At 46.1% G+C, this 24,896-nt stretch overlaps 1 protein-coding gene across 3 annotated transcripts in view; it reads right to left on the minus strand.

Annotated features, from left to right (window-relative positions):
* Positions 1 to 24,896, minus strand: part of SUGP1 (SURP and G-patch domain containing 1) — a 36,679-nt gene that overhangs the window by 11,721 nt on the left and 62 nt on the right. Inside the window, exons 1-7 of one of the 3 annotated variants that reach the window (XM_046672102.1) lie at positions 22,807 to 22,920; positions 18,774 to 18,836; positions 10,129 to 10,229; positions 8,973 to 9,173; positions 6,757 to 6,880; positions 6,322 to 6,422; positions 5,103 to 5,226 (exon numbers count right to left, since the gene is read on the minus strand). In XM_046672102.1, coding sequence (XP_046528058.1) covers positions 5,103 to 5,226; positions 6,322 to 6,422; positions 6,757 to 6,880; positions 8,973 to 9,173; positions 10,129 to 10,229; positions 18,774 to 18,781 — 659 coding nt within the window. In that variant the 5' untranslated portion in view covers positions 18,782 to 18,836; positions 22,807 to 22,920. Of the gene's footprint in view, positions 1 to 5,102; positions 5,227 to 6,321; positions 6,423 to 6,756; positions 6,881 to 8,972; positions 9,174 to 10,128; positions 10,230 to 18,773; positions 18,837 to 22,806; positions 22,979 to 24,896 lie in introns of those variants that run through there. The other 2 variants (XM_046672101.1, XM_046672100.1) reach the window with 2 other exon arrangements.

Here is a 24,896-nt window from a genome sequence, read left to right on the forward strand (position 1 = left end):
AGAAAACACAAATTAATATCAGAACTGAAAGAGGAGACATCACTACAGATCTCTTGGACATTAAAAGAATATTAAAAGAATATTATGAATAAGTCTATGCCCACAAATTTGATAACCCGGATGAAATGGACCAATTCCTTGAAAGACACAATCTGCCAAAACTCTCACATGAAGAAACAGACTATCTGAACAGGCCTATTTCTATTAAAGAAATTGAATCAGTAATTAATAACCTCCCAAAACAGAAAGCACCACACCCATAAGAGTTCACTGGTGAATTCTACCAAACATTTAAAAAAGAAATTACACCAATTCCCTACAGTCCCTCTCAGAGGATAGAAGCAGAGAGATACTTCCTAACTCATCCAATTACCCTAAGACTAAAACCAAAGACATTACAAGAAAACTACAGACTAACATCTCTCATGAACATAGATGCAAAAATCCTCAACAAAATACTAGTAAACCATATCCACCAACGTATAAAAAGAATTATACACCACAACCAAGTGGGATTTACTCCAGGCATGCAAGCCAGTTCAACATTTGAAAATCAAGTAGTGTAATCCATCATATCAACAGGCTAAAAAAGAAAAAAAATCACATGATCATACCAATAGCTGCAGAAAAAGCATTTGACAAAACCCAGAGCCCATTCACGACAAAAACTCTCAGTAAACTAGAAATATGAGGGAACTTCCTCAACCTGATAAAGAACATCTACAAAAAACCCTACAGCTAACGTCATACTTAATGGTGAGAAATCTGAAGCTTTCCCACTAAGAACAAGAACAAAGGAAGAATATTCCAACCTCAGCAGTGCTTTTCAACATTGTACTGAAGTCCTAGCTAATCCAGTAAGATGAGGAAAGGAAACAGAAAGTATACTGATTGAGATGGAAGGAATAAAACTATCTTTGTTTGTAAGTGATATAACTGTCTATGTTGAAAAAATAGACAAAAGAATAGACAAAATTACTCCCGGAACTAATAAGCTATTATAGCAAGGTTGCAGGATATAAGGTTAATATACAAAAATTACTTTCCTACATACCAGCAATAACCAAGCAGAATTTGAAATTGAAAACACAATACGATTTACATTAGCACCCCAAAAAATGAAATACTTAGGTATAAGTCTAGCAAAATATGCACAAGATCTTTAGGAGGAAACTACAAAATTCTGAGTAACGAATTCAAAGAAGAACTAAATAAATGGAGAGATATTCCACCTCATGGATAGGAAGATCCGACATTGTCAACAGGTCAGTTCTTCCCAACTTGATTTCTAGATTCAATGCAATCTCAATCAAAATCCCAGCAAGTTATTCTGTGGATACTGACAAACTCATTCTAAAGTATATATTGAAAGACAAAGACCCAGAATAGCCAAAACAACATCGAAGGAGAGCAAAGTTGGAGGACTGACACTACCTGACTTGAAGACTTACTGTAAAGCTACAGGAATCAAGGCAGTGTGGCACAAACAGATCAACGCAACAGCACAGAGAGGCTAGAAACAGACCCACGTAAATATAGTCAACAGATCTTTGACAAAGGAGCAAAGGCAATACCGTGGAGCAAAGATTTGGGTGCAAAGACTCTGCTGGGAGATGTCGATAATAGGGGCAGGTATGCATATGTAGGGGCGAGGGGCATTTGGGAAATCGCTGTACTTTCCCCTCAATTTTGCTGTGAACCTAAAACTGCTCTAAAAAAACAAATCTTAAAAAAAATTAAGAGACAAAAGCAAGGAATTGTTCAAAGAGGGAAGGGAGGAGGGAGCAGTGGCTAGATTTGAAACACATAGTTGGCAACCAGAAAGGGTCAGACAAGGATTTAGAGTTATTTGGTTTCTCCAAGAGAAGTCAACCTGGGGGATTCACCCACTGGGACAGGTGGGCAGCTCTTGATGGGGGGTATTTCCTCTAGGCTCACAGGCTGCTTCCTGGCCTTAGCTGCTGGTTCATGCTGAGTCTCCTCTATGCTGCTGCCCTGAGCGGCAGTATCTGAGAGCCCTCTGTGACTCTGTCCATCTATGAGGGGGGTAAAACAGCTGCCACCCTACCATGGGCCCTGGGCACAGATGCAGGGGATTCTACAACAAAAGACCCCCTCTGGTAGGAGTGATCCTGTCCCCGGGGTTAACCAAAGTTAACACTTCCAGTCTTTTTTCAGTGCAGATTTATTTGAAGAGCTGTGATTCTATTTTCTGTACCTCGATTTAAGAAATATTTCTTAACGCAACAACATAAGGCTTTCCCGTGAGAATGCAGCAGAGTGTGATGGCTAAAGCACCTCCACCAACCTGCCTCTTGCCTCTGTTTCCTCACCTGCAAAAGGCTAGCAGGCCAGGTTGTTGTAAAGAACAACATGGCTCACACGGGTGATGTTAGAGCTGCACGTGGCCCATGGTGGGTGCTGTGCTGGCTGCTACCACCTTCGCCCACATGTCTTCCCATGGCCTTGATTCCATCAGGGAGCTGCAGTTATAGAAGCTTAGCCCACTGGGACTGGACAGTCAGTGTGTTACTAATTTTTCATGACTACAGATGGTGCTTATGATTTCTGGGGACGGCATCTCAGAAGTGGGACGACTGGGGGCCGCCCCACGGCCGAGTAGTTAAGTTCCTGTGCTCCGCTTCGGTGGCCCAGGGTTTCACCAGTTCAGATCCTGGGCACGGACATGGTACTGCTCATTGGGCCATGCTGAGGTGGCGTCCCACATGCCACAACTAGAAGGACCCACAACTAAAATATGCAACTATGTACTGGGGAGGAATTTGGGGAGAAAAAGCAGGAAAAAAAAAAAAAGATTGGCAACAGTTGTTAGCTAAGGTGCTAATCTTTAAAAAAACAAAAGAAGTGGGATGACAGGTCAAAGGACTGGAAGTTTCTGACTTCTTTACAGATGAGCACAATTGTTACAGATTGTTTCCCAAAACACAGAGTGGCCAGGGTGTGCCTGGCCAATGCGAGGAATCAGGAGGGTAGGGAAGGACTGAGAACAGCAGGAACATAAGGTGGCTATTAAATCTTGGGGCGAGAGGAGCTGCCTCACACCTGACTCCACATGGAAATTAAACAGTCTGCTTGGTACAAACTCTGCACACCTTGTCCAGGCCCAGATACCCAATCATCTCCCATTCATTCCTCCCCAAGGTGTGGAGTGTCAACCGTGGTTTGGCTCTGGCCTGGTCATGAGCATGGGGATGAGTTCTCCCAGACCATATCACTCACCCTCAGCCACTTCTCCCGCGGGTGCCCCAGGCTCCTTCCTCGCCCCCTGCATTCACCCCCTGGCCTCCATCACAGCTACACTGACAAGTTGGGTGTCCACCAGTGATGCCCCTATGTGGGGGGACAACCACACAGAGGGCCCAGAGCCACCTGAGACAACAGTGTCTCTCAGTTATGACCCCAAGGGAAGGGCTTGGCCAAGGCCACTGAGCCCTGGACCCCTCTGACCAGAGAGAGTCCCCTGGGTTTGAGCCTTGGATAGAATTCTATAATCTGACTCGCTTTTCCTAAGATAGATTTTTGCAGTCAGCTTTACTTCTGATGAGTAACAGTAAACTAAGTTTCCTGTTTAAATAAACTTACTTAGGTAAATAGAAAAAACAAGGTGTAGTTACTTAAAGTAAACTAATAAGTAAACACCGCTTTGGGTGGTGCAGAATGGTGGCTGATAAGATATTGTTAGGAGATCCCAGGTGGGCCTCCCACTCATGCAGACCCTTCTCCTGATCTCCAGACCCAAACACCCCACAGCCCCCATGAGGGCTCCAGGCCACCCAGGTACCACACGCTGGGACATCTGAACCCCCTCAGCAGCCCTCCTCCCCAGAAACCCTCCCCCAACAGCCTCCATAGTTCCACCAGCCCCACCTCCTGATGGTTCCCCTCAACCCCTATCTGCCTAGACATGGAGTATCTGACCACCCTACATGACTGTGGCCAGTGACCCTGGAAGCACAATTGACCCGGTCACTCCCTATGCAGACTCTGCTAAGGCTCTCAGTGAACACCCTCCGGGACCTGGCCCTGCCCAGCTCCACTGGCCATCTGCACTGCACCCTGACGCTCACCCTGCACCCCAGCCATATTAGCACAACACCTGCCATCTCTACTGCTTCGCTTCCCTCTGGATGCCCTTCACTTTACTCTGCATGTAGCACATACTAGGGCTCACGTGTAGTAGATTCGACTGGCTGCCTGCCCAGCATCCATTCCCACTTCCTTCTTCCTGAGTCCCTGATAATGTCTAGAGCCGCTGAATCAACCAACCTAGACTGCTGTTCCTGTACTTTTTGTTATGTGTACCGTCATATCTCCTCACTGACTGAGTTGGGACTTGTGTTACTCATAGCCAAAAGTGTCCTCATGGGTGCATCACCCCCACACCAGGTTCAGCATCCATCTCACAAGCCTCTGCAGCAGCAAATGCTCCACTCCCACCCCAAAACCCCACCTCCCACCAACCGCCCCCAGAAAGATGAGGTGCTAAACATGCCGATTGAATGAATGAATGGGTGAACACAGACCCAGACTGAAGGGTTGGGATGAGTGGGTGGCTGAGGAAGCAGGGAGGCAAGGCTTCTTGTCCCACCCCCTCCCTGGAACATACGCACAGGCTGGGGGTTCCCACTCCTCAGAGCCTAAGGAACCACATTTCCTGATTTCCTGCCATTCCCTTTGTCATAAAGATGGGACCCTAAGAACGCATACAGTGAACAACGGTTCTGTGAGTTTCTGCCTCAGAGCCTGGCCTGTCCCCAGCCTGGGCTGTGTCTCTGTTACCAAGGGAGCTGGGCAAACACTCGAGACTTTCTCTGTGAGGTACATGGCAAACACAAGGCTTCAAAGGCCTCTGTATGCCTGCCTCAGAGATGATTCGGGGCACCAACGCACACTTGAGAAATACCCAGGGGGTGGTAGAGCTGGGCTCAAGGGCCAGAAACTCCTGGACCTGAGTCCTGGCCCTGCCAACTGCTGGGCGTGGGACCCTAGCATGTCTCAGGACCATTCCGAGCACATTCCCTCAGCAGGGGGCGCTGTGACCAGGGTGAGGGGCCACCTCCCTTGGTAGGTCTCCCCCTTACCTGAATGCCTGGTTCTCACGGTTGTTCTGGAAGGCGATGGTTTCCACCTCCGGACCCCCATCCGCTATGAACCTGGCCAACTTTTCTGCAAGGTTCTTGGCCTCTTCGTCCTCTGGGGGTGAAACTTTAAGCAGGCTGTCAGTACTGAGTTCAACTCACCACACCCAACAGCCTAATTTCTGCTAAGAACCCCATGGACAACAAGAGGGGTTTATTTTAGGAACAATGCAAAGAAAAACAGGCAAATGGGAATCAGATTACTGCACTAGGACCAAACACTGGAGTTAACATTACAACATACCTCGAGCCCCCCACCCCCCACCCCTTACCACCTGGAGGTCTCAGGGGCCTTGGACACAAGCTGGGACACAGGAACAGAATGTGAGGCAAGGTCTAGGTCTGGGCTAGAGGGGAGATGGGAGTCCCCACTTCAGTCTTTCTGGCAGGTGCTGCCCCCCAGGTTACATGGGGGATAGGCCTGGCCCTCCTCTCCAGGGGAGGAGGTCAGGATGAAGGGCCACAGGCAAGAGACACAATGAAGCGACCCATGTTCAGAGGGCTCATGGTCAGGGGCCCATCTTCAGGGGGCCCACGTTCAGAGAGCTCACATTCAGGAGCCCATGTTCAGAGGGTCCATGCTCAGAGGCCCATCTTCAGGGGCCCATCTTCAGAGGGGTCATGTTCAGGGGCCCATGTTCAGCCTAAACATCTATTTCCTTCCTACCCCTCCACTACTCCTGCACCTGGCTGGGATTTTACATCCTCAGAGCTGGAGAACAGCTAGCATCCCCTCTCCCCACATTCATCCCACCAGGATCTCATCAGTTGATTGTTTCTGTCCTCTAGGCTCCCCTCCCTGAGTGTTAGGCACTATGTTTGTCTCTAGGTGTCTTCAGTGCCCGGCATGCAGCTGGTGTTCAACACTTGTTAAAATGACCATGAACCAAAAGGCAAGCATTCCAACCCTCTGCCCCCTTTACACACACAGGGCTGAGTTCCTGGACACAGCCTTGACCTTGGCCCTCAGACTTGCCCACTCCTCAGAGCACTGAAGAGGAGGGTGATGCAGGCCCCAGTTTGACCCCAGCTACCTTGGAGGCACAGACCTCGGCCGTTGGCACCACCTCACACCATGGCGGCCTCCAGGAATGCCAATTCCACATGGGGCATGGTTTGTCCACATGCCTCCCCAAACCTACCACCCTCTCCACCCACCTACCTTTCTGAGAAGCTGCCTGCGACTTCTGCGCTTCCTTTCTTATCTCAGCCACCTTCTTTCTGTAGTAGAGGAATTCCCTGCTATTCTTATCATGCAAAAACCTAGAGGGGAGTTTTGCAAATAAGAGAGAGAGGAAGATGAGTGACAAGGACATGTGGACCCATGCAGTTTCTGAAGACGTGTTGAGCAAAAGCAAGCTGACAAGCAGAGATGCCTTGTCAGGGCCCAAAAGTAAGTCTCTGCGCCACTTGAGAGCCTCTTGCAACCTCTGGTGTAAATTAGAAAGCGCATGGAACAGCATCTGGCCCACGCAAGCAAGCACCCAGCCCCGGCCAGCCTCAGTTGCTACCAGGGTTTTACTAAGAACATCTGCACATACTACCGTGTGGTAAGAATATTAAGTAGCAGTGGCCTTACCCTCCCAGAAATACTTACGAAAATGCCGGATTATCCTTGTAGTTCTCCATAGCTACTTTTTCTAACTCGGGGCCTCCTTCTGCCACAAAGCGGGCCAATTTCTCTATCACTTTCCGAGTCTCGGCTCCCTCTGGGGGTGAAACTTTAAGGAGGCTGTCAGTACTGGGGTTCAACTCACACACCCCACAGTCAACAGGCACACTCTCTCTATGGACCACAACGACAGAGGGGTGGGGGGAGAAGAGGGTGAAATGCAGGAGGTTGTCGGGCGTCCCGGGTCCATGCACACAGCACCGTGACGAGGGGGGAGTCAGTCTAAACAGTCTTTGCGAGACACACTGGGCGAGAGAGAAGTGTTTGTGCCTCTCAGAGGTTGAGCCGGTCCCCAGGCTGGGGGGTGACACGTCGGAAAACATAGTCAGCCTCCCCCATTTTTTGGAATGCTTGATTCTTTTCTTTATTTACCAGTGTTCAGTATAATAAATTGGTTCCCTTTCATCCTTCAGAGATGACAAATTCTTTTTTAAAATATCATTACAAACTCTGATTTAAACACATCGGGTGGGTTTCAATCCATTGCAATTAATGTCATCACAGAAGCTCAATCGTCCCCTCTGGTGGCCGGTGGAGCCTCTTCAAGCTGGCTCCTGAGGCTTTTGGGCATGACCCCAGGTGTCTCTGACGGCCTCCTCGCTATCTGCTGGGACAGGGCGCTCCAGGATCATCTCATACACTTCCTGCCCAGGCCTAGAGCCAGCCATTTCTCCAAGAAGTCCTGGTTTCCGTGAGTAAGTGTTTCCAGACCACCATCTGGGCGCTAGGGATGCTCACTGCAACAGGCTTAATCATTATCTCGGGGCCTTTTCAGTGAATAGAGCTATAAAGATATATTTTTGTATTTGTATTAGCCTCTGCTTTGAGCCACATGGAACTTGCTTTTGTATTTATCACTGGCCTGTTTCTGAGGCCATCTGTCAGCCACTATACAGCTCATGTCCCTTTTAGGAGAAGGAGAACTCCCAGGAGAAATTTCTCACTGTCAGTCAGTGCCTAGGAACGTTTGCTCCTCTTGGCAACAGGACTAGACACTGAGCCTACAGCCAATCTTATTTCCCTGATTGCTTGGGCTGCCAGGAAGCTGAGGGTGGGGGATATTGCCTGAGGAGACCCTCAAGAGGTCCCAGGGACATTCTGTGCCCACCTTTCCCTCTATCCTTGCCCTCCTCCCGTGAGCCTGGCGATGACCCTGACCTGGGCTCTGTTTACAAGCACAGGTACTTTTCTGAGGCCACATCAACAGCAGGCCATAACAGGCCTCAAGAGCCTTGAGACACCTGCTGCCCCTTGTAAAGAGGCGATTCCCAGCAGGGTACTCTCAGAGCCGCCAGGGCACCTCTCTGAGGAGACACCACCTTCCTTGGCTCTGTTGTGACTAATACTCCAAGGTTCCAAGTTGACTACTGGTCTGCTCATAGGCACAGCCTGACGGCAGCACCCTCATAAACAGCAAGGGGTCTAGAGGCTGTCATGGTAGGATAATATGGTCATCTCAGCCTATCCTCATTGTCAAGGTGACATGACCATGCCAGCCAGCCTGGAGTAGAAGTGGTTCAGGCCCAGGACTCCACAAGGCTCAGATGGCACCGAGGCCTTGTTATAAATGTGGATGGGGCTAGAAGCACTAGGAATGCTGCCACTACCACCTTATGCCTTCCTACACCACGGGGCCTGTTCTAGCTCACCCAAGGCCAATGATCGTCCTTCCCTGGGCAGGAGCGTGCACCCTCCAACCTGCAGGCTTGTACCTCTGGCCCAAACTGGAGGAGACAGGTAACCTGCATTGAGGAGCAGCACCTCTGAGCCTCAGAGGGCTTGGAGGATGCCTGCCAGGCGGGGGAGTGGTAGAAGCTCCTCCTCTCATGTTGGACAAGGAGGCACAAGTGAATGCTCCCCCAAGAATAGCCCTGCCCTGGCTAGACATCAGTGGACAATGGGTCCCACAGCTCCCAGGATGAAGGCCACACTGCAGCCCCTCCATGTTTCCCTCCCACCCTCCCCACCCCTTCCTTCATCCCTCTCACCCCGGAGGGCCCCACCCTAGTCCCTTGGCTCAGCCTGGAGACCTGGTAGTTTCCCTGCCTGCGGTCCCAAGCACCCACACCCCTGGCCGTGCTTTCCTCTCTGACCATGACCCTGCCTGTGGAGCTGGAGGGGTGGTAGAGGAAGCACCCTACCTTTGATCTCCAGCCACTGCTCATAGTCCTCCTCCTCGTCCTCATCGGGAGACTGGAAGACGCTCGGGCGGCTGGCCACAGGCAGCTGCTTGGCATGCACATAGTTCTTCACCTGGCCTGGTGGGCTGCTGATGATGGGGGGCCTCTTCACGGTGCGGGGGAGCACACGAGGAGGGGCACTGGGCACGCTGGGCGGGGCATCTTGGCATGGAAGGAAGGATACCTGCGTTTGAGATCTGCAGCACACATTTCCCCATCTTCCTGCCTAACCCATATGCCCTGAGCACCGAGGGGCTGGGTCCCTGGCTTCCAGCACAATGCCTGGCAGGTGGTGGGTGCTCATAGATGAGGACATTGAGGCTCAGAGATGCATGACTTTTTGTGGTCACTCAGACCAGGGAGGACACGTTGGGGCTCTGTAGGCAGCAGCCAGCAGCTCTGGCCAGAGGTGCCCCTAACGCCTGCACCCGCAGCCCAGGGACACGCTAGCTCTTCTGGATAAGACCTGAATCCCCACACCCTGCTTACAACCATTCCCTCTGTCAGTGGCAAGCTGAAGCCAACCTATTTGGGGCTTTTCAAACACAGTTCGTGACCTGAGACCCTGCAATGAAGGGCTCATACAGCCCGGGCTCCCTCTCTGTGGGCAAATTTGGCCTTGGGTTAACTTTTTCAGCTGTTCCCCAGAAAACCTGACAAAGGTCAACTGTTTCACCACGAACTTTCTCACAGTAAAAATGATCTCTTATAGGAAAGTGCACAACCACACATATGTGTAGGTTCCCTGTGGGTGGTGATTCCTGCACCTGGCATGTGCCATGGGGCTCCTGTGGGGCAGGCGGCCCCCCAACTATATATGCGGGTCCCCGTTCCTCACACCTGGGGCATGCTTAGTCACGGCCCCTACTCCCCTCGAGTGAAACCTGGCTTATTTGTCTCCACTCTTACAGGGTGAGCACTTTGAGGGTGGGGTCTGTGCTTTCCCCCTGGCTGTTTAGGATGGGGAAGGGTAGAAAGAAGGCACTCAATGAATGTGAGATGAGAAGAACGAGTTTGAGGAGGGACCTGTCATTTCTGAGGTGCCCAGGGACCCCCACAGGGAGAGAGCTAACAGGTGAGCCCAAGCAGGAGACAGGAGGGGGGTGACTGCACTCACCTGTGCTGGTCTGTGCCTTCTGCAACTTCAGAAACTGCTGCAGGAAGCTGCCATCATTGGCAAACTTGTTGGAAATGGAAGAGTTGTGTGCATTCGCAAGCCTAGACCCGAGACAGGATACAGAGGGTGAGCCTCGGGCGGAGGGGGGCACGCCTCACCTATCCCAGCCCCACACCCACCCCAGCGTTCTTGCCTAGTAGCACCCAAAACCAGCCCACCAACATGTCTGGGGACTACTAAGTGCACAAAGCAGCCTTCAGAGTAGTAACTTGAGAACAATTTTGTTCTAGTCAAAGCAATACTACATGTATTGATGTTATCTCAACCCGAACATTGACTTTCCAGGTCCAAACGGCCTCCCCGACAAGATGGCTCAGAACCACCCACTCTCCTCCTGCAGAGGACCTGTCATACCTGGTGTTAACTAATTATCTGGGCTGTTACTGGCTCCCATATCTATCTTCCCAGCTAGACTTTAGAGTTCTCCAAGGCAGGGCCTCTGTCTGTCTGTCCGTGTGTGTGACTGTGGCTCCAGGCCTGGGTCAGCCAGCACTTCTGTGGGTATCACACATGCACAGGAAAACACCCAAAGCAATCTCTTGGTGGGAGAATTACAGAGGAATTTTATTTATTATTTTTACTTTATTTTCTTTTTTTAACAAGTTTTACTTTAAAAATTTTTTTAAAAATCTATTTTTAACAAATCAGCACAAAAGCAAACCTAGGGCCTACATGTTTAATTCAAATTCATTTGTCCCTTTCATAGAAGTAATAGAGGCTCATTATGAGCAAATGAGAATGTAGAAAAATAGAAATATAGAAAGCAAAGGGAAAATCTGCTCATCTCACAATAGCCACTTTTTTTTTTAAAAGATTGGCACCTGAGCTAAGAACTGTTGCCAATCTTTTTTTTTTCTTTTCTGCTTTTTCTCCCCAAATCCCCCCACTAGATAGTTGTATATATTTTTTGTTGTGGGTCCTTCTAGCTGTGGCATGTGGGACGCCACCTCAGCGTGGCCTGACAAGCGGTGCCATGTCCGCGCCCAGGATCCAAACCAGCAAAACCCTGGGCCGCCGAAGCAGAGCACACGAACTTAACCACTCGGCCACAGGGCTGGCCCCATCAATAGCCACTATTAATACCTTGGTATATTTCTTTGATTTGCCCCCTAAATTAGAAATGGAAGAAAATAAGGCTGTGATCATACTATATATCTCGCTTCTCCCATAGCATCCTGCCCCAACCTCAGAAATTCCTTGTACATACTCCTTCTCAAGGCTGCACAACATTCTACCGCACAGACACGCTCAATAACCAGTAAAAGCTCAGGGAGCCCACAGGTCCTGCCTTCTTCCTTTAAAATTAAGTTTTATCCTCCTAGAAATGTGTTCTAATGAATTAAAAATGGAAACAACCCAAGTGGTCAACAAGGCGTACTGGTTAAATAAATTATGAGAAGTCCAGAGGACAGATGAGGTGGCCCTAAAAAGTTAACATTTGAGAGAGAAAACAATCAAGTACAACAATAAATGAAAAACAAAAAGGCAGGATATAAAACAATACCTACAATGTGGTCCTACTTATGACAAAATATATTTGAATTAAAAATTGTTAGAAAAAAACATGAAAATGCACCCAGCACTTGTCTCTCAGTTGCAGGGTTATAATTAATTTTGGTTTTTCCTCATTTTCTTCTCTATTTCCCGGATTTTCTATCACATATATGAATTATCTTTATTTATTTATTTATTTTTTAGGAAGATTAGTCCTGAGCTAACATTTGCCAATCTCCTCTTTTTGCTGAGGAAGACTGGCCCTGAGTTCACATCCACATCCATCTCCCTCTACTTTATATGTGGGATGCCTACCACAGCATGGGTTGCCATATGGTGCCATGTCCGCACCCAGGATCTGAACCGGCGAACTGGGCCACCGAAGCGGAATATATGCCCTTAACCACTGCGCCACCAGGCTGGCCCCTGAATTATCTTTAATGTTAAAAAAAAAGTCAGTAAAAGTTATTTTATATGAAAGAGAAGGTTCTGCTGATAACTAGCCTTGGCATTAAACAAGCAGGGCCTTCTAGTGACCCTGATCCTGTTCTCACACTGTGTGCACCTCCCTCAGGAGGGACGAGAAGAAGGTGGGCACGATGAAAGATAAGAAAATACCTCGAAGCAGCAGCAAGTCAGCAAATGAATCCCACTTGAAAACCACCCATAGTAGGAGATACTAGGCAGCTGTTAAAAATGCTGGCTCTTGCTCAACAACAAAAAAACCAACAATCCAATTAGAAAATGGGCAAAAGATCTGAACAGAGATTTCTCCAAAGAAGAAATACAGATGGCCAACAGGCATATGAAAAGATGCTCAACATCATTAGCTTTCAGGGAAATGCAAATCAAAACTACAATGAGGTATCACCTCACTCCGGTCAGAATGGCTGTAATTAACAAGACAGGAAACAACAAATGTTGGAGAGGGTGTGGAGAGAAGAGAACCCTTGTTCACTGCTGGTGGCAGTGTAAACTGGTGCAGCCACTATGGAAAGAAGTTTGGAATATCCTCAGAAAATTAAGGATAGATTTACCATATGATCCAGCTATTCCACTGCTGGGTATTTATCCAAAGAACTTGAAAACACAAAGGCATAAAGATACTTGCACCCCTATGTTCATTGCGGCATTATACACAATAGCCAAGACTTGGAAGCAACCTAGGTGCCCATCAAGGGATGAATGGATAAAGAAGATGTGGTATTTATACACGATGGACTACTACTCAGCCATAAGAAATGACGAAATACAGCCATTTGTGACAACATGGATGGACCTTGAGGGTATTATGCTGAGTGAAATAAGTCAGAGGGAGAAAGTCAAATACCATATGATCTCACTCATAAGTAGAAGATAAAAACGACAAAAAAACACACAAACACATAGCATTGGAGATTGGACTGGTGGTTACCATTGGGGAAGGGGGGTGGGGGGAGGGCAAAAGGGGTGATTAGGGTCACATGTGAGGGCATGCACTATAATTAGTGTTCGGGTGGTGAACATGATGTAATGTATCCAGAATTTGAAATATGATGTACATCCAAAAAAAAAATTAAAAAAAAAATGCTGGCTCTTGATGAACAGATAAATAAAATATGGTCCAGCCACACAACGGAGTATTATTCGGCCATAAAAAGGAAAGAAGTCCTGACACATGCTACAAAGCAATGAACCTCAAAAACATTATGTCCAACAAAAGAAGCCAGACACAAAAGGCCGCATATTACATGAAATATCTAGAATAGGTAAATCCATAGAGACAGAAAGTAGATTAGTGGTTGCCATGGGCTTGAAGATGGGGGATGGGGAGTGACTGCTCATGGGGGTGGGGTTTCTTTTCAGGGTGATGGAAATGTTTTGGAATCAGATAGTGGTGATAGTTGCATAGTTGCATGACACTGTGAATATGTTAAAAATCACTAAATTGTACAGTTAAAAGGTCAATTTTATGGCATGTGAATTATATCTCAATAAGAATAAATAAAACAAAGACTATGATGGTTCTAAAGAGTTATAATACAAGGAAAACTTTTCTTTTCTTTTTTTTTTAAAGATTGGCACCTGAGCTAACAACTGTTGCCAATCTTCCTTCCTGGCCACCCCAGCCCCTCCCCCCACCCCCGCTTTTTCTCCCCTAATCCCCCCAATGCATAGTTGTATATCTTAGTTGTGGGTCATTCTAGTTGTGGCATGTGGGATGCTGCCTTAAGGTGGCCTGATGAGCGGTGCCATGTCCGCGCCCAGGATCCAAACCGGCAAAACCCTGGGCTGGCGAAATGGAGTGCACAAACTTAACCACTTGGCCACAGGGCCAGCCCCAGAAAGCTTTTCTTTTAAAAAGCGGGGTCGGGGGGGGGGGGGGGGGGGGGGGGGCGGGGCCGGCCCTGTGGCCGAGTGATTAAGTTTCCACGCTCCACTTCAGTGGACCAGGGTTTCGCCAGTTCAAATCCAGGGTGCAGACGTGGCACCACTCATCAAGCCATGCTGAGGCGGCATCCTACATGCCACAACTAGAAGGATCCACAACTAAAAATACACAACTATGTACCAGAGGGCTATGGGAGAAAAGGGAAAAATAGAATCTTTAAAAACAAACAAACAAAAAGACAAGAAATATTGTAAAAGGAAAAAAAAAAGTGGGGTGGGGCGGCCAGCCTGGTGGCGCAGTGGTTGAGTCCACATGTTCCACTTCAGTAGCCCAGGGTTCGCCAGTTCAGATCCCAGGTGCAGACATGGCACCGCCTGTCAAGCCATGCTGTGGCAGGCAGCCCACATATAAAGTAGAGGAAGATGGGCAAAGATGTTAGCTGAGGGCCAGTCTTCCTCAGCAAAAAGAGGAGGATTCGTAGCAGATGTTTGCTCAGGGCTAATAGACCTCAAAAAAAAAAAAAGTAGGGGGAAAGCGGCACATGAAATTGATCACAACTTGGTGAAATAAAGCAAAGACAAACGAAAGGAATCTATCAAAATGCTTGTCTTAAAGCAACTTGAATGTTTCTTATTCAGCAAGAAATTCTAAATTTTGGTGTTCTATGCTTTTACAATGGGGAAAACAACCTTATTTCCAAAGCCACCTGTATTATGCATCCACCCATGTGATGTGCCCTTTCAGCTGTCTGATCCTGGTGTTGGGATGCAGCTGCCTCCTGCTTGGAAGCAATCCTATGTGGCCCTTCTCATCTTGGTCCAAGTCGTTCCCTAACCCCAGGGGCAAGAGCCCATGAGCCCACCCACTGAAAGATCACTCAACAACTAGTGCCCACATTCCTGAGAGCCCTGAAGGTGCCCGGCCCTGGGTTCCAGCAGGAATAAGGTCTAAGTCTGGCCCTCAAGGAGAAGCCACAGACTCTTAAAAAAGGTGAGAGCTGGAGTGACATCAGCATCATAGCAGAGTAAGCTCTCCTGGTGATCTCTCCCCTCCACGATACAACAAAAAAGACACTCATATTCCAACAGAGGACATCCACATAACACAAAAGACATCTAAGAGACCCCACACAGCCACATGTTGGAGGGTGGAGAGGCTGGAGCCCCCCTCAGAGGAGGTGGAACCAGGTAAGAGAAAACTTTCCTCCTTCTCCAAAAGACTGCAATCCAGGACTGCAAGTAGCCTCTGAGAGGGAAGGAAGAGGGGAGGGGGCACCCATTCACAGGAACATCAAAGATCCCTGAGGTCCCTTGCAACACAGGCCAAAGACCCCTACTGAGGTGAAAGCTATTGCAGGGGTGATTTCATCAAGCCAAGAACCCAGGAGAACAGATAGCAAGAGCAGAGTGAGTAAGCCCATGAGAGCACGCAGAAGAAAGCACCCCTCTCCCCCACCTGCCCAGCACGAGCTCCAGCACAGGGGATCCTGGTAGAATGCAGAGGGCTGAGAATATATGGGTTTTGAACCCCTACCCCGGAGTGATAGGTGGTAACAGCAAGCAATACCAGGATGTGGCAGAATAGAGCCACACCCTCTAGCAGTATCAAAATTTATATTAAATCTCCAGACCAGAGAGAAAATGACAAGTACCCAGAAATCAATCCTGAAGACACAGAAATACGTAATCTAAATGACAGAGAATTCAAAATAACTATCATCAAAAAACTCAACAAATTAAAAAAGAATGTAAAGAAACAATTCAATGAGTTCAGGAGCTACTTCACAAAAGAGATTGAAACTATAAAGAAGAACCAATCAGAAATATTAGAGATGAAAGACACAATGGATGAGATAAAACAAAATATGGATTCCCTGAATGCTCCAGCAGACATCAAGAAATACCCAACTCAATTAGGAAATGCAACATAAGAACTATAGGTATTACAGAGGGAGAAGAGAAAGAAAAGGGAGCAGAAAGCTTGTTCAAAGAAATAAGAGCAAAGAACTTCCCCAACCTGGGGAAGGAGATGGAAATCCATGTGAAAGAAGCTGCTGGATCTCCTACATATATCAATGTAAAAAGACCTACTGCAAGGCATATAGTAGCGAAATAGGCAAAAATGAATGACAAAGAAAAAATACTAAGGGCAGCAAGGGAGAAGAAAATAACCTACCAAGGAACCTCTATCAGGCTTTCAGCAAGTTCTCAGCAGAAAACTTACAGGCTAGGAGAGACTGGAGTGATATATTGAAATTTTTGAAGGACAAAAACTTTCAGCCAAGAATACTGTGTCCAGCGAAAATATCCGTCACATACGATGGAGAAATAAAAACTTCCCCAGATAAACAAAAGCTCAGGGAGTTTGTAGCCACAAGACTCACCCCCCTGCGACCCTCAAGAAATCCTCAAAAGCCCTCACAGCTGGAAAAGAAGAGGTCACAAAGCCCAGAGTAAGGAGATAAGTAGGCAAAGTCAGAAAATTGTAGCTATACATCAGAAGAGGTTAGCAAATACTCAAGTACAGCATTAAAAGTAAAGGGAAGGAAAACACCAAAAACAAAGATAATCTTGCCATTTTAACCACAAACTCACAACAGAAGATGGAATAAGATGTGACAAAAACAACATAGGAGGGGAAGAGGAAGGGGACTGAATTGGTTTAGTCTAAGGAAATAAGAGGCTGTCAGAAAATGGACTATCTTATCTACAACATTTTGCATACAAACCTCATGGTAACCACAAAACAAAAAAGCAGAACAGAGACACAAGTAATAAATAAGGAGAGAACTAAGAAACCCAACATAAAAAACTACATAACTATCATCACTAATCATCAGGGAAATGCAAATCAAAACTACACTAAGATATCACCTTACACTCGTTAGATTGGCAAAAATATCCAAAACCAAGAGTGACAAATATTGGAGAGGTTGTGGAGAAAAAGGAACCCTCATACACTGTTGGTGGGAATGCAAACTAGTGCAGCCACTATGGAAAACAGTATGGAGATTTCTCAAAAAGTTAAAAATAGAAATACCCTATGACCCAGCCATCCCACTACTGGGTATCTATCCTAAGAACCTGAAATCAGCAATCCCAAGAGTCCCATGCACCCCTATGTTCATCGCAGCATTATTTACAATAGCCAAGACATGGAACCAACCTAAATGCCCAGAAACTGATGATTGGATAAAGAAGATATGGTATATATACACAATGGAATACTACTCAGCCATAAAAAAGGAAAAAATTGTTCCATTCACATCAACATGGATGGACCTTGAGGGTATTATGTTAAGTGAAATAAGCCAGAGAGAGAAAGATGAACTCTATATGACTCCACTTATAGGTGGAAGTTAACATATAGACAAGGAGAATTGATGGGTGGTTACCAGGGGAAAGGGGGGGTGGGGGGAGGGCACAAAGGGTGAAGTGGTGTACCCACAACATGACTAACAATAATGTACAACTGAAATCTCACAAGGTTGTAATCTATCATAATCTTAATTAAAAAAAAAAAAAACACTACATAACTGGGGCTGGCCCGGTGGCACAGCAGTTAAGTTCGCACATTCCACTTCTTGGTGGCCCAGGGTTCGCCAGTTCAGATCCCAGGTGAGGACATGGCACCACTTGGCAAAAGTCATGCTGTGGTAGGCGTCCCATACATAAATTAGAGGAAGATAGGCATGGATGTTAGCTCAGGGCTAGTCTTCCTCAGCAAAAAGAGGAGGATTGGCAGCAGTTAGCTCAGGGCTAATCTTCCTCAAAAAAAAAAAAAAAAAAAAACTACATAACTCAATTAGTAGACCGAAATATATGGGACAAGAAACAACGGAAATGCAGGAGAACTGGAAAACAAGTGATAAAATGACAGCACTAAGCCATCATATGTCAATAATCACCCTAAATGTAAATTGATTGAATTCTTCAATAAAAAGACACAGACTGGCAAGATGGATTAAAGAACAAGACACAACAATATGCTGCCTCCAGGAAACATATCTCAGCTCCAAGACAAACACAGGCTCAGAGTGAAGAGATGGGAGATGACACTCCAAGCTAATGGCAAACAAAAGAAAGCATGTGTTGCAATACTTCTATCAGACAAAGTAGACTTCAAGATAAGACAGGTAAAGAGAGACAAGGGGAGCAGTATATAATGATCAAAGGGACACTCCATCAAGAAGACATAACACTTATAAATATCTATGCACCCAACATAGGAGAACCAAAGTACATAAAGCAACTATTAACAAACCTAAAAGGAGATATTAATAATAACATAGCAACAGTAGGGGACCTCAACACTCCACTCACATCAATGGATAGATCATTCAGACAGAAGGTCAAAACAAGAAACAGTGGAATTAAACAAAAAGCTAGACTAGTTGGACTTAATAGACATATATAGAACACTCCATCAAAAACAGCAGAATACATGTTCTTCTCAAGTGTACACAGAACATTCTCAAGGATAGACCACATGTTGGGAAACAAGGCAAGCCTCAATAAATTTAAGAAGATTGAAATAATAACAAGCATGTTTTCTGACCACAATGCTATGAAGCTGGAAATTAATTACAAGAAAAAAGCTGAGAATGGGACAAAGATGTGGAGATAAACAACATGCTATTGCACAAGCAATTGATCATTGAAGAAATTAAAGGAGAAATCAAAAATATATGGAGACAAATGAAAACGAAAACATACCATACCAAGTCATATGGGATGCAGCAAAAGCAGTCCTAAGAGGGAAATTCACTGCAGTACAGGCTCACCTTAACAAACAAGAAAAATCCCAAATGAGCAATCTCAAACTACACCTAATTGAATTAGAAAAAGAAGAACAAACAAAGCCAAAAGTCAGCAGAGGGAGAAAAATAATAAAAATCAGAGCAGAAACAAATGCAATTGAAACAAAAAAGGCAGTAGAAAGGATCAATGAAACAAAGAGCTGGTTCTTTGAGAAGAAAAACAAAATTGACAACCCCTAGACAGGCTTACAAAGAAAAAACAAGAGAGAGCTCGGAGAAATAACAACGGATACCACAGAAATACAAAGGAATATAACAGAATACTATGAAAAGCTATATGCCAACAAAATGGACAATCTAGAAGAAATGGATAAATTCTTAGACTCTTCTAACCTCCCAAAGCTGAATCAAGAATAGATAATCTGAACAGATCAATCACAAGTAAAGAGAGTGAAACAGTAATCAAAAGCATCCCCCAAAAGAAAAGCCCAGGACCAGATGGTTTCCTTGGAGAATTCTACCAAGCTTTCAGAGAGGATTTAATACCTATCCTTCTCAAGCTATTCGAAAAAATCAGGGAAGATGGAATGCTTCCTAACACATTCTACAAAGCCAACATCACTGTGATACCAAAGCCTGACAAGGACAACACAGAAAAGGGAAACTACATGCCAATATCACTGAGGAACATAGATGCAAAAATCCTCAACAAAATAATGGCAACCTGAATACAGCAATACATCAAAAAGATCATACACCATGATCAAGAGAGATTTATACCCGGGATACAGGGATGGTTCAACATCCACAAATCAATCAATATGACACACCACATTAACAAAATGAGAAATAAAAACCACACAATCATCTCAATAGATGCAGAGAAAGCATTTGACAAGATCCAATAGCCATTACGATAAAAACTCTTAACAAAATGGGGATAGAAGGAAATTACCTCAATATAATAAAGGCCACATATGACAAACCCACAGCCAACATCATACTCAATGGGCAAAAACCTAACGCCATCCCTCTGAGAAGAGGAACAAGACAAGCATGCCCACTCTCACCACTGCTATTCAACACAGTACTATAGGTTTTGTCCAGAGCAATTAGGCAAGAGAAAGGAATAAAAAGAATCCAAATAGGGAGGGAAGAAGTGAAACTCCCGCTGTTTGCGAATGACATGATCTCATATATAGAACACCCTAAAGAATCCATCAGAAAATTATTAGAAATAATCAACAACCACTGTAAAGTTGCAGGGTACAGAATCAACTTACAAAAATCAGTTGCACTTCTATATCCTAATAACAAACTTACAGAAAGAGAACTCAAGAAAACAATTCCACTTACAATCACAACAAAAAGAATAAAACATCTAGGAACAAATTTAACCAAGGAGGCAAAGGACCTATACACTGAAAATTATAAGATGTTATTGAAAGAAATAGATGATGACATAAAGAAATGGAAAGAGATTCCATGTACATGGATCAGAAGAATAATCATAGTTAAAATGTCCACACTACCCAAAACAATCTACAGATTTAATGCAAGCTCAATCAGAATCCCAATGAAATTCTTCACGGAAATAGAACAAAGAATCCTACAATTCATATGGGGCAACCAAAGACCTCAAACTGCTAAAGCAATCCTGAGAAAAAAGAGCAAAGCTGGAGGCATCACAATCCCTGACTTCAAAATGTACTACAAAGCCATAGTGATCAAAACAGCATGGTACAAAAACAGGCACAAAGATCAATGGAATAGAACTGAAAGCCCAGAAATAAAACCACACATCTATGGACAGGTAATCTTCGACAAAGGTGCCAAGAACATACGATGGAGAAAAGACAGTCTCTTCAATAAACGGTGTTGGGAAATCTGGACAACTACTTGCAAAAGAATGAAAGTAGACCATTATCTCATGCCATATACAAAAATAAGCTCAAAATAGATCAAAGACTTGAAGGTAAGCCCTGAAACCATAAAACTCCTGGAAAATAAGACAGGTAGGACACTCTTTGACATTGAACTTAAAAGGATCTTTTCGAATACCATGTCTTCTCAGACAAGGGAAACAAAAGGAAAAATAAACAAGTGGGACTTCATCAGACTAAAGAGTTTCTGCAAGGCAAAAGAAACCAGGATCAAAACAAAAAGACAACCCACCAATTGGGAGAAAATATTTGTAAAGCATATATCTGACAAGGGGTTAATCTCCATAATATATAAGGAACTCACACAACTGAACAACAAAAAAACAAACAGCCCATTCAAAAATGGGCAGAGGTTGGGGGCTGGCCCTGTGGCCAAGTGGTTAAGTTCGCGTGGGTGTGGACAGTCCATTCTGTGGCGGCATCCCATATGCCACAACTAAGAATATACAACGATGTACCGGGAGGCTTTGGGGAGAAAAAGGAAAAAATAAAATCTTAAAAAAAAAAAAAAAGGGCACAGGATATGAACAGATGACATTCTTCCAAAGAAGATATACAGATGGCCATTAAGCACATGAAAAGATGTTCAACGTCACTAATCGTCAAGGAAATGCAAATCAAAACTACACTAAGCTACCACCTTACACATGTTAAAATGGCTATAATCACTAAGACTAAAAATAAATGTTGGAGAGGGTATGGAGAGAAGGGAACCCTCATACACTGCTGGTGGGAATGCAACCTGGTGCAGCCACTATGGAAAACACTATGGAGATTCCTCAAAAAACGAAAAATAGAAATACCATATCACCCAGCTATCCCACTACTGGCTATCTACCCAAACAACTTGAAATCAACAGTCCAAAGTAACCTATGTACCCCTATGTTCATTGCAGCACTATTCACAACAGCCAAGACATGGAACAATCCAAGTGCCCATCACTGATGACTAGATAAAGATGCGCTGTATATAAATATAATGGAATACTATTCAGCCATAAAAAAAAAAGACAAAATCATCCCATTTGCAACAACATGGCTGGACCCGGAGGGTATTATGTTAAGTGAAATAAGCTAGACTGAGAAGGACAAACACCAGATGTTTTCACTCATATGTGGAATATAAACAAACACATGGACAAAGAAAACAGTTCAGTGGTTACCAAGGGAAAGGTGGTGGGGGGTGGGCACAGGGGGTGAAGGGGAGCACTTATGTGGTGACAGACAAGAAATAATGTACTACTGAAATTTTACAACAAGGTAAACTATTATGAACTCAATTTAAAAAAAAAAATGAGAGCTAGGACAGAGCTTTGTGAAGGGTTAACATTCCACACTTCAGACAGCAAAGGAAGGGGCCCGCCTCTTTGATTGTCAATCTCCAGCCTGAAATTCTTGGATCCTGTCACCCTGATCACATCACCAATGCTCAAAACTTGTGGGTCCCTCAGCATTTCTCAGGACAGGCAGAAGGAAACCCTGCCTGAGCCACCTCCTGCCTATCTCTGGAACAGTCCATTTGGAGCAGCAGCTCAGGTTGCCTGACACATGAGGGCTCTCTCCCTTTCCTGCCCTCTGCCTAGCAGGCCTTTCCCTGCTTCCTCAACGGGCTGGCTCTGCCTGGCCTTCAGAATGTAGAGCCTCTTCTGCACCCCTTCGGTGGACGCTGCATCTGGGAACACACTGCTTTCTATTATCACCAGCAGTTCTAGGAGTAGAACTGGCACCCCTTTGCTAGGAGACCATGAACAAGTCAGAGTAAAGGCAAAAACAGAGTCTAGGTTTTTGCTCCATGCTACACCCCAGCCCCTGGCCCACAGCTGGTCAGCAGTAAATAACTGCTGGGTGAAGGAGTTGGTATGCCATCTTCTGGGCTCCCACACACCCCTTGTTTGTCTCCTGCCACACTAAGCCTCCTGAAAGAGAGCACCTGTGTCACTCCTTGCATTACCAGGCTGTGGCTGGGTGAAGGTAGCCCCTGACTGCTCTCAAAGCAGAACTCTCTGCTGGTGACTAACTAAGACCTCAGTCTGGCCTCAGGGGGCACTTACTCGCCAGGATGCGGGGGCTGAGAACCGACCACCTGATTCTGCTTGGCTTTCTGTTCCATCTTGGCTTCAATTTCCCGTTTCTTCTGAGCAATGAGCTCTTCCTGATGAAGGATGTTCATGTTCATTTTTCCAGACTTGGGAGGAGCAACCCCAAACCACCGGTTAGCCTTTCCTGCAGAGGGAAAAGAAACACATCTGAAATCACTTTTGCTCCACAGACGTGCCCTGCAGCAACTGACATTCAGATTGACATTCATACGTCTTTCCATTCATTTATTCAGCAAACATGTACTGAACTATGTATCAGGTGCTGTACTAGGTGCCAAACGAGAGATGGGGCCTCTGCCCACATGGGACTCATCTCTGGCTGGGGAGACAATAGATTTGTTAACAAAAATGTAGCTGTAAAATTGTGGTAAGAGCTCTTTGCTGAAAACCAAAAGGGGCAAGAAAAAATAGTAGCAGAACACCAATACAGCTAGGGCAGCCGGAAAATAACTGTTAGAAGAGGGCACTTTTAAGCTAAAACCAGAAAGACAAAGAATCAGCCTCATGAAAAGCCACATGGGGAACGATCTGGGCAGAGTAAGGAGCAGATGCAAAAATCCAAGGCTAGAAGAAGCCTGGTGCATCCAAGGACCAGCAAGGGTTCAGTGTGTCCAGAGTAGACCATTCCAGGGATGGGCATATGGGGGGCAAGATAGGGAGTCTGGGTTCTACTTTAAGAGCTTCAGAAAACGACAAGGAAGTATCAAGCTAACAAGACTCAATTGGTATTTTTATTTTTAAGATACTGGGTACTGATTTGAGAGAGTGCATAGGCAGTAAGGAGACCAGTGAGGAGGCTTGCTGGCTCCAAGCAAAAGACAATGGTGTCTTCAGACGAGGGTGGTAGCTGTGGAGTTGGAGAAGACATCTTGAAGGTTCCCAGTGGGAAGTGGACTAAAATCAAAATTCTGAAAGTTGATTTCCAAGGCCCTGCCAGAGATGGCTCCCCTCCCCACTTCCATTTCACCCTTGACTTTTTTTTTTTTCCAGAAGATTAGCCCTTGAGCTAACTTCTGCCACCAATCCTCTTTTTGCTGAGGAAGACTGCCCTGAGCTAACATCTGTGCCCATCTTCCTCTACTTTATATGTGGGACACCTGCCACAGATGGCCTGACAAGTGGTGCCATGTCCACACCCAGGATTCAAACCAGCGAACCCTGGGCCGCCAAAGCAGAACGTGCGAACTTAACCATTGTGCCACCCGGCCAGCCCCTTATTCTTGACATTTTTCAAAACAAGGCCATCCCAGCCCAAAGCCTTTGTACGTGCTGTACCCAACTCTGTGTGGAAAGCTCTGCCCTCCAGGCCTTCCCATACCTGGCATCTTCTTATCCCAAATGTCTCCTGTTCAAAAAGGCCTTCCTTGACCACCCAGTATCAGCAGACTCTACCTCTACTCTCTCACATCATTAAACTCCTCTCTCTCTAAATATTTCTTCTTTGGTGCATTGTCTGACACCCTAGTAGAAAACAACCTTCAGGAAGGCAGGGCACCGTTTTGATTACCACTGCATCCCCAGCGCCCAGCACAGTGCCTGGCACACAGTGACTATTTGCTGAATGGGTAAATGCATCCCAGCCTAGGGGGCTAGGGCTGGGAGAGAGGGAAGGGTAAGGCTTGTGGTAAAGCGAGGCCTCAAAAGACCCAGGACGGTGTGTACAGGAAGTCCGAGAGCATTTTGGAAAAGCAGCTTTTCCAGAAAGCGGGAGACTGGCCAGACAGCACCTGCTACGGAGAGAGGAGGGCGCGGGACAGCCCAAGGTTGCCGCCGTTTCGGGGAGCGGAGCGCTCAGAGCAGCCCTCAAGGTGGTTATTTGGGAAAGCTGGCGCAGGGCAGACCCGGGCGACCTCAGCAAACCAGGCGGCGAGGTGGGGGGCTAGCAACTGGGTCTGGGGTCTCGGGAGACGGGGGAGGTGCAAAAGCCACCACTTCGAACGTCCCAGAGGCTTAGATGAGGGGCCGGCGGTTACGGCAGGCTCGACAGGAAGGAGAAGTGGCGACGCGGAGCCCGGAGGACCCAAGCCAGCACTTGAGGGGAG

The sequence above is a fragment of the Equus quagga genome, chromosome 9 (genome assembly GCF_021613505.1).
Source record: "Equus quagga isolate Etosha38 chromosome 9, UCLA_HA_Equagga_1.0, whole genome shotgun sequence".
Classification (NCBI taxonomy): Eukaryota; Metazoa; Chordata; class Mammalia; order Perissodactyla; family Equidae; genus Equus; species Equus quagga.